The sequence below is a fragment of the Vulpes lagopus genome, chromosome 16 (genome assembly GCF_018345385.1).
Source record: "Vulpes lagopus strain Blue_001 chromosome 16, ASM1834538v1, whole genome shotgun sequence".
NCBI classification, from domain to species: Eukaryota; Metazoa; Chordata; class Mammalia; order Carnivora; family Canidae; genus Vulpes; species Vulpes lagopus.
This window is the reverse complement of record NC_054839.1, coordinates 56,182,093-56,192,419: the sequence shown is the minus strand read 5'-3', so window position 1 is coordinate 56,192,419 and position 10,327 is coordinate 56,182,093. Positions and strand designations below refer to the sequence as shown.

General features: G+C 40.1%; 1 protein-coding gene across 1 annotated transcript in view; it reads right to left on the bottom strand.

Annotated features, from left to right (window-relative positions):
• Positions 1–1,188: 1,188 nt before the first annotated feature.
• Positions 1,189–10,327, bottom strand: part of COG3 (component of oligomeric golgi complex 3) — a 68,780-nt gene continuing 59,641 nt past the window's right edge. The window contains exons 21-23 of the mRNA XM_041731182.1: positions 8,975–9,102; positions 7,818–7,916; positions 1,189–3,130 (exon numbers count right to left, since the gene is read on the bottom strand). Coding sequence (XP_041587116.1) covers positions 3,101–3,130; positions 7,818–7,916; positions 8,975–9,102 — 257 coding nt within the window. The 3' untranslated portion in view covers positions 1,189–3,100. The remainder of the gene's footprint in view (positions 3,131–7,817; positions 7,917–8,974; positions 9,103–10,327) is intronic.

Sequence of the window (10,327 nt, the reverse complement as noted above, 5' to 3'; positions counted from 1 at the left end):
AGCCTAACTTTGCACCTGCTTGCTAAGGAGCAATGTTCTCAGGGTCCGGTTCCGGAGTCTTGAGCTGAGAGGCTGTAAATCAATAGCTGGCACAGAGACTGTCTTCCTGAACCTGTCCCAAGACGAATGTGGTTGTGGTGGTGACACCAGGACCCTGCCACAGCACTGGGGTCTACACTATCTCCTGCTTTGAAGAACTATATACATCCATGGTATTTCCTGCTCTTATCCCTCTGGTTCTCTGAGCCTCTGGTCTGTCCCTACCCAGTCCCCCCCATTTCCTTTGGGCAGAGCCCTTTCCTGCCAAGTGACAGTGATGTCTCCTGTTGTGTGCACTCGGAGGGACCTGGACAGGTCCAGAGGACGAGGAGTGGGGAGTCGAGGCCCGAAAACACAGATGGGCAGGGGCCCCATGCTGGCAGATGGACAAGCTGCTGGCCAAGCCACCCGCAGGACAGAAGTGCTCCAGAGAGCAAATGACAAAGTTCCTCTTTTCTGAGAAGCAACATTCTCTCACCAACCAATGAAAGATTCTCTATGGCCCGAAGGTTGACTATTCTTTCTTGTAAGGTAATAAATAGCAGAAGAGAATTTACAGATACGGGATTGGTGGGGATCCCTGGCTCAGGGTGGCCAGGGCTTAGCACCTGCCTTTGGCCCAGGGCATGATCCTGGAGACCCGGGATCGAGTCCAACGTGGGGCTCCCTGCATGGAGCCTGCTTCTCCCTCTGCCTGTATCTCTGCCTCTCTCTCTGTCTCTCTCATGAATAAATAAAAACTTTAAAAAAATAAAAATAAAAAAATAAAGATATGGGATTGTTAAACCAGGGAGAAAATAAAAACTCATTTTTATTGCTACTTCCCTAACATTAAATTACCTTCCAACTAATGAAGCATTAAGAGGCTTAAAAAAAATGTCTTTCCACAATAATATTCTTACAAAAAAATCCATACAGCCCAAGTAAAACTGGGCAAGCGTGAACAGCCCAGTGGTGGAGTGTACCAGGGTTGACACCCTGCTTGTGATGTGTTCTACTTTCACAAGATGTTACCACTGGGAGAAACTGGGGAAAAGGGACACGGGATCTCCCTGTGTTACTTCTTAAAACTGCATGTGAATCACAAGCTAGCTCAATAAAAATTTCAATTAAAAATTTGTTTTTAAAAAGAATCCATACACAGACATATAAAGACAGAATAGGAAGCAAAAATCTTTATTTTTTAAAAAATTCACATTTATTAAAAACAGCAATTTCTAGCCAAATAATATAAAGCATCTTAAATTAATTTGAAAGTATGTACACTTTTTGTATAAGTAAACACTTGAAACTGTACAGATTTAAACAAATACTCATTTAGCCTACAAGTTGGGTCACCATCACCTACTCAGTACTTTGTAAGCTGTTTGAGTGTTTCAGAAATTAAAGATTCAAAACACAAGAATGAGTGCCATCAAATATTTTTATCCTTAAGAACACAGCCTGCTCTGTACATCAAATTAAATCAGTCACAGTATTTGTACAATAATCATGCCCTCATTTCTTTGGAAAGGCTATTTAAAAAATCAAATGTACATATAATACAGAAAACAGGGTATTTTACAATTTCATTAAACATGTATTTAAAATAGTAAGTGGACGTAAATACAATCTTCCTGATTCATCATTTCATGTCAAAGAATGAATATGGACCCTCTTTACCTTATACCTTCCCAAAATAGACTATCAAGCCACATTCATCGCCGATTTAAAAGGAGCTAAAGAACACGTGACCTGTTTAAAATGACAGACATCAGGATATGTAACCTATCTACACATTGCGAGAGTCTGCTTTATGGGGAAGACATCTCTGTAGAATGAGGTCAGCTGGCTACATTCTAGAACCCTCTTTTCAGTGTTCATCCCTAGATAGTGTTTGAGTAACCCAAAATTCCTTCTGAACCGAAAAGCAGCTTATGTTCCCAAGATCAGAGGCAAAACCAATCCACTCAGCAAGTAGATTTCTGTAGGAAAACTCATAGATGTGTGTAATCTGTGACAATCCCTGATATAATATGGTAGATTTCAAGGGGTGGACCATCTTCATCCTCCTAATCTTTGTTAGTAAAATGTATCCTGCTGTGACAGGGCTAGAGCCCCACAAGGCTGGTACACGACACAGCCAATGAGTAAAAGTGGGACAAGAAAGTGTTCACTTTTCAAAGAACTACCAAAACTAAAGGCAGTGCCCAGAAAGCTGGTAGCCCTAAGCTTTGTGCATGAAATATACTAGTCCTTGGGTTACCTTCTCTCCCTTATGTACCAGACTGAAGACACCTTAATTGGTGCTTCCCACTCACAAACACAGACTGTGGTACCGTGACAATTCTCATTATAGATACTGTGCATATCTATTATAAGGAGGCTCCAACCCCTGCTTTTGAACGTTCTGCACCTGAATTCAAGGAGTACAGACACCAGGACCATACACGAGGTCCTTGCACCTCAAAACCACCTCATATCAAACACACAGAGAACACCCCAGATTCCCAGGAAAGCCGAATGTGTTCTCAGACGCACCCCATCTACTCCAAACAAAACTTCAAAGTGATAGGAGAGACATTTCATTAAATATAGCGTAGAAATAAGATTTCTGGAAGTAAAAAATAGCCACCATGGAATCTCTGTGGCTCAAAGTATTGCAGTGTTTCGTGCTTTGACAAACCTTACTCATAGAAGCTTTCTAATGAACGGTACTTCTGTAAAGTTCTTCTCTGCACTACTTATTGTAACCTACTTTCATTGCACATCTTTTGCTAAGAACCATTTCCCTGCGCGCCCATCATAGCTACCTCTAAAAAACTCATGTTTCTCGTGACCTTTTAAAGAAGGCAGTTCGCACACTCCCAGATTAATCTTTGGCATTTTGATGTTTTTGAAAGGGAAACACCGATCTTCCAAACACTTTGCTTATACTTCATCGTGCAGCCAGCAGTGAGCAGCACGGCTGTGGTTCTCAGGGCCATTCCCACATACAGTTCCGCAGCGTCCTGCAGGCCCCGGACTCCTCAGCCCACTCCAGCCGCGCAGACACTGACGCGGGGCCTGACCGCCGGCTGGGTTATTTACAAACTGACAGCAGGAGGTTCAGCTGAAAAGCCAAAGGAAAGGCTGAGTTAGCTCTGCCATCAAATACCAAACTTGAAGTGCTGTTTAGATCCTCAAAAACAGAATGAGAGAAAAAGTCTAGGATTTTTAAGAATTCAAATGAACACGGCTGGACTCATTTGTGCAGTGGCACCCTGTGAGGGGGTCACACTCTATCACTGAATCGAGGCCCTCAACTTACTTTGAATCCAATGAAAAATGACAGGAAAAAAAAAAAAAAAACTACATGCCAAACTACAGACCAAAAAACTACATACCATACCTATCTCTATCCCTGAGAAGAGACAGAAACAGATCTAAATTATCACTTGCACCTTTTCCTGTGCAGAGTGTATTGTGGGAAAGAGTTGTGTATACGCTGAATTCTTTGAATGATTATTTTTAAATGCATAACAGGCCAAGGAGTGAACTTCAGCTCAGTCACTAACTCTGATGACCCCTGGAGCACCCTGCCCACTCTGTACAGGAGGGCAGGCAGGACATGGAGCTGGCACCTGAGAGAAGCAGAGAAACCCACTATGGGACAAGGTAGGTGTGCAGTCTGCACACCAGAAATCTGTTACCCAGGCCCTAGAAGACATGCGGTTAAATGAACCTGGCAGTAAACCCTCCTACACAGTACAAACCATTTTGGTGATCAAAATAACTGCCCCCCCTAATCTCTTCTATAAATTTGTACTCCCAGTGAGAGTGACACAACATCACCTCTGTGTTTTTCCTGCCAAAAATAAAAAACTTCAATCTAATCGTGACAAAATAGACAACACCAAATTGTAGGGCATTCTACAAAATAATTGGCCTGTCAAGGTCAAGAAAGCCAAAAAGCCTACAGAGCTGCTCCGGGTTAAAAGAAACTAAAGAAAAGTGATATCTGAAAGCAACACGTGGCCTGGATCCTGGACCTGGAGAGAAGTATCTGTAAAGGACATTATCAGGACGCCTGGGTGGCTCAGCGGTTAGGCGGTTACCTTTGGCTCAGGTCATGATCCCGGGATCTGGGATCGAGTCCCACATTGGGCTCCTGTGGGGAGCCTGCTTCTCCCTCTGCCTGTGTCTCTCATGAATGAAGAAATCTTTTTTTTTTTAAAGGACATTATCACGACACTCAAGGAAATCTGAACATGACCTAGATCATAGCATCAATGTTAGATTTCCTATTATGATCACCATGGGGCGGAGGGGTAGGGTCAAAGAATTCCTTGTTCTTGGGAAGTACACGGAACTATATCCAGGTAAAGGAGCACAGTGTCTCCCAACTTCCTCTCAAATTGCTTAAAAAATGGTGGTGGGAGAGGAGAAGGAAAAGACAATAATGATAAGAGTGAATGAGTAAGGTGTAAACAACTGGGTAAAGTTCCTTATTACCATTCTTGCATTTTTCCTGTAAGTTTAAAATTATAACAAAATTAAGTTACCAAAAAAATCTGTACTGGCTTATATTGGATCCTAAGAAAATGGGTCATAAACATTCAATTTCTAGGGAAATTTTTTTTTTTTTTTAGGCAAGCTCTATGTCCAACATAAGGCTTAAACTCACAACCCCAAGACCAAAAGTTACAGGCTCCGCCAACCGAGCCAGCCAGGTGCCCCTCCAGGGAAATTTAAAATGGGAGAGAAAGGGTTCCCTTAAGCAATGATGTACAGGATCAGAAGACAAGGCTCTGGTTCCTACCCTGTGAGGAACTCAACCAAGTTACTTAAACTTTCAGGGCCATGGCTACTTCATCAATTAAAAGGGGCAAATATCTTCAAGGGAAGATTAAATAAGATAATACATGTCAGATCCTTAGAACAGTGCCTGGCAGCAGGCAGCAGTCAATAATACCATGTATTGGGGTGCTTGGTCTGTTAAATTTCTGACTCTTTGATTTTGGCTCAAGTCATAATCTCAGGGTCATGAGACTGAACACTGCTGTCAGGCTCCGCACTCAACAGGGAGTCTGCTTGAGATTCTCCTTCTCCCTCTCCTTCTGCCCCGCCCCCCACTGTTTTTTCTCTCTCGTTCTCTCAAGTAAAAATCTTGGGGGGAAAAAAAGATTCTCTCTCTCTCACTCTGCCCCTCCCCCTGCTTGCTCTCTAAAAAAAAAAAATCAGCTATCATTATTATCTGGAAAAGATGGTTCTGAAAGGGGATCAAGGCACAGAATGATGGTCTATCAGTGTTTCTCAAATTATAGGTTGCAATCCACTGGTACATCATGAGAACAATGTAGTGGTTCCCTATAACCCAATGGTTCCTGTAACCCAATGTAGTGGTTTCCCTATCAAATGAATAGGGAAAAGAAGAGCAAAGCAATTTGGGTTGTACATAATGTGACTGATTACTGTCAAACTTTTAATTTACAAACATATACACATATACTAAAACACGTATGTTGCTGGCAGGAGTCGGCAGGAGCCCAGAAACCCTGCATGTTCTTGGCAAGCCCCACCTGACTACTCTCATCTACACGCCTGCAACTGACTGTAACTGGAAGAAAAACAAACAACCATGCTGACTGGTATCTCTTGGATTCATAACCACTGAACTCAACTGAGCCTTTCTCCCCAAATCTTTAGCACCTCCTCCCTTTTAGTGGTGACTCTGCTTCCTGTTTCACTCACAGGCATGAAGCAATCAGATGAGAGCTTCCATGGGGCCCTATCATGTCCACCATCTCCCCACGTGTGCCCACACACTGGCTTTCTTTCCTTTGCAACTGAATACCCCCACCCCCATGCACCTAAACAAAGGCTCCACTCCCCAACTGTTCCTGAGATTCCATCCCCCCCTTTACTATTCAAGGACATTATTCCAGCATCAATTTTTCCCTTTCTCTAAAAACTCCTCATGAATATAGAACATGTATTTTCCCTTATCTTTAAAGGAAGAAAAAAAAATGGAAAAAGATAATCCAGTAACAAATAAAAGCAAGAGTTATTTATAGAGCAAAGGAAGGAAAAGGCTGGAGGGGGCTGAAAGGGAAGCAAGATGCCTCCAATTCTACCTTTTTCTAGAATTCTGACTTGGGAACCATGTTAATATTTTATATAAGAAAACAAAATTAAATCAAAATGGTGGCAAAAAAATCTCTAAGTACTGAAAACAAACCTAACTATATATCAAGTTAGTGGTATAATCACACAGAATATAATTACTCCAAATTACTTACTAAAAAAGAATTTTAGGGACCCCTGGGTAGCTCAGCGGTGGAGCGTCTGCCTTTGGCTCAGGGCATAATCCCAGAGTTCTGGGATCAAATCCCACATACGGCTTCCCACCTGCATGGAGCCTGCATCTCCCTCTGCCTATATCTGCCTCTCTGTGTCTCTCATAAATAAATAAAATCTTAAAAAAAAAAAAAAAAAGAATTTTAACTATAATCCTGGAACCACAGACACATCCTGACCCATCTATCCATACAAAGGACTACATAAAGCCATAAAAAAGAATAAAGTTCTAATACATGCTACAACATGGAAGAGCCTTAAAACATTCTGATAAGAGAAAGAAGCCAGTCATAAAAGGCCATGTATTGTATGATTTTGTTTAATGAAATGTCCAGAAGAAGCAAATCCATAGAGACAAAAAAATAAATTATAGAAGATGGAGGAATGGGGAATCTGCTAATGGGTATGAGGTTTCTTCTGGGGGGGGGGATATGAAAATATTCTGGACTTAGTGGTGATACTACACAACTTAGTGAATATACTAAAAACCCACAGAATGTCCACTCTAAAAGGATGAATTTCATTGCATATGAGTCCTATCTCAATTAAAAAAAAAAAAAAAAAGACCCTATCTCCCCTCCAGCTATACCTTTTCTCTCCCAATGTGGTAAAACTACCAAAAGACTCACCCACACTCACTGCCTCCAGTCCCTTCCCCAAGCTCTCCAACAACTCTGACTAGGCCCCCACACCTTACCACTCTCTCCTACACCCTCTAGTCCTTACATATATAAAACTCCTAAGCTATACCAAACTTAAAACTGGAAATAAAATACCCTCCATAGAACCAGCCTACTCCTAATAGATAACACGGGCTCAATAAAAACTTGCTGGCTGAACTGAATACATGAATGACAGTAAACACAGGTTGAGCTCTGTATTCAGTTCTTTAAATTTAAGAAGAAGAGAAAAAACAAATACTTCTAACATTGAATCCCTAAAGTTAACTTTTTTTCATGTGAAATGTGGGCCTCTTATCATGCATACTGCAAATTATTCAGCAACCTAAATACCATTATTTGAATCTTTCACAAACAGTTCATGCATGTTAAACACAGCAATTTTCAATAGTAGAAAAGATTAAAAAGCAATTAAAAAATTATAGTGTCATCACTAAAAGAGAGCAATTCAAAGTTTGAATTCTTGCTCATCAGAATAAAATAATGTACAATTTTTTTTTAAAGATTTTATTTACTTATTCATGACAGAGAGAAGGGGGGGGGGGGGGCAGAGGGAGAAGCACACTCCATGCAGGTAGCCTGACATGGGACTTGATCCTGGGTCTCCAGGATCATGCCCTGGGCTGAAGGCAGCACTAAACTGCTGAGCCACCCAGGCTGCCCAAGTACAATTTCTTAAATTAAAATAAATTCATGGTTTCTCAAAGACATTACCTACAGAAGTAAAATAACCAAGAGGGAATAACAAAAGTAATAGGATCTTCAGATGATGGGATTTACCTGTTCCATAGAAGGACAAGCAATGATCTGGACATCTTCAGGGCTAAACTCTTCCTTTAACAAAACATGGAACTTCTGGAAGACTTGCTGAATATTATTCTTAGAAAGAAGAAGAGGCAATGTCATTAAATGAGTCACCAGAAACATATGAGCACATATGAAATACAGATTTTCTTAAACATGAAGCATTAAGAATGTTAAATCTTTTCTTTTTAAATTTTCATTTAAGTTCCAGTTAGTTAACAGTGTTATATTAGTTTCAGGTATAAAATATAGTAATTTAGCACTTCCATACATTACCCCATGCTCATCACAACCAGTACACTCCTTAATCCCATCACCTATTTCACCCATTTCCCCTACTCATCACCCCTCTGGTAACTATTAGTTTATTCTCATAGTTGAGAGTCTGTTCTTGGTTTGCCTCTCTAAGAATGTTAAATCTTAATATTTGCCAAACAAGTGGAAGAAATGTATCTTTCATTGGATTACCAAAGACATGTAATTTGCACTTAATAATTCACATGCTAGCACAACCCGACTAAGACTTACCAGATAATATTTCCTGGAAAAACTAAACTCTAGTAAGCCTTGTTCCCCCAGAGAATAATAAGAGCCTTCAGCAGCAATTCCTTACACAAAAGATAATAAAGTTCCCAGACACATAAAACATACTTTAAAAATCAACCAATGCCTTCAGTAAAGATGTGAGCTCAACACAGAGCTGGAAATTATGAGCACTAAATTTGCTTTGACATTTAATCCCTTGGTGACCACTGCAAGTCATTTATTTCCACTACTCACCAGGAAAATGAAGCATAATTCCTGAAATGCTGCTTTCTCAAGTACTGGGCCACATTCAATGATAGGGTCTAGAGACGTACTTATTTACTATTTTGTACTTTAAGGCCAAAATTACCTTGTTGCCAAAGGTAAGACAATAATTTATGACAAAGGATAGGGATTGGGGTGGGGGAGATACAATCAGGCAGTCGCTGGCTTTGTAAGCTTTTCAAGAATTACAGTGATCACCAATCCACTTTACTAGAATAGCATGCCAACACTTTTAAATGCCTACAGGAAGAGGAAAATGGTAGACAAGGCAAGAAAACTTAAAGAGCCTGGCTAACATTCAAATAAAATATCAAAATACTCACCCTAACAGGTTTAAACAAGATGAACTCTGTGTCTTTATTGGATAGGTACAACGACATACTTCTCAAAGTCAGAGGCAGCTTTGCTTTTATTGTCTTGTAGACACTTGTTACAAGGTCACTGACCTTTGCTGAAAAGAATTAACCTCATTAGTGTTACAAACAAAAAGAGAAGAAACACTTCCGTTTTCATTCAAAGGGGAATAAAGGAAGAGAAAAAATGGCAGAAGAAAGGACTCTATTTCTCCCCAAATTTTCTTTCACTTTTCCTATTGATCAAGTTTAACCACAAGCCCTATAAACCTTCATTATCTACTGTATACAAAATTCTACTCCCAAAGGCTAGGGCAGCAAAAAACTCCTCCAACACCCTTCAGGACACTCACAGGGGCTACATGATGGTGCCTTTGGAATTTAGGTAACAGTGAAGACAAAATAAAAAATGATTTGCAGATACTAGTAAGAATCATTTTATTATGAATGAGCTTTTTCACTCACAGCAAGAGATGCTCTCTTGTCTTGTGAGACCATTCTGAAAACATCCACACATATTTAATGATATCTAAAAATACATCTGTTACAGTCTTTTTTTTTTTTTAAGATTTCATTCATTTATTTGAGAGAGCATGAGTGAGAGGAGCAGCAGAGGGGGGGAGAGAGAGGGACAAGCAGACTCCATGCCTGAACACAGGGTTTGACACAGGGCTCCATCTCAGGACCTGAGCTGAAACCAAGAATCAGACACTCAACTGACTGAGCCACCCAGGTGCCCCCATCTGTTACATTCTTATACTGTATTATCAGAAAAGATACAGAATTCCAGAAAACTGTTAACTGAAATAATTATGTAGCCCAAGTATAGTGTCTGAAAAGAAGTACAATGGAAAAGAGTAGTGATCTTTATGAGGTCATTTAAAAGAGGAAACCACCTAGAAAGCTATGAAGAAAAAGACTGGTTAATAATTTTAAAGATCACTCATAATTAAAGAAATGTGTATTAAAATAACTGAGGTATTTTAGGATTGGGAAAAATAACTAAGACTGTGAAGATCCACATTTGGTAAGGGTGTGCAGAAACAGACCTTCTCATCCACTGCTGCCGGGAGTATAAACTGGTTTAGCCACTCTGGAGGGATATTCAGCAATGTCTAGCAAAACTGAAAATGCACATATATTCTGTCACTTAATACTACCACTACTAGAAATTTATCTATGGATATACTCAGAAAATACTAAGATCCGTGTACAAGGACATTAAAGAACGGATGGGAAAAAGAACTAAAAAATACTTTATCTATTAACAGAATTATTAAAGAAATTATGCTAGAGTGATGCATTCCATGCATCATTTAAATA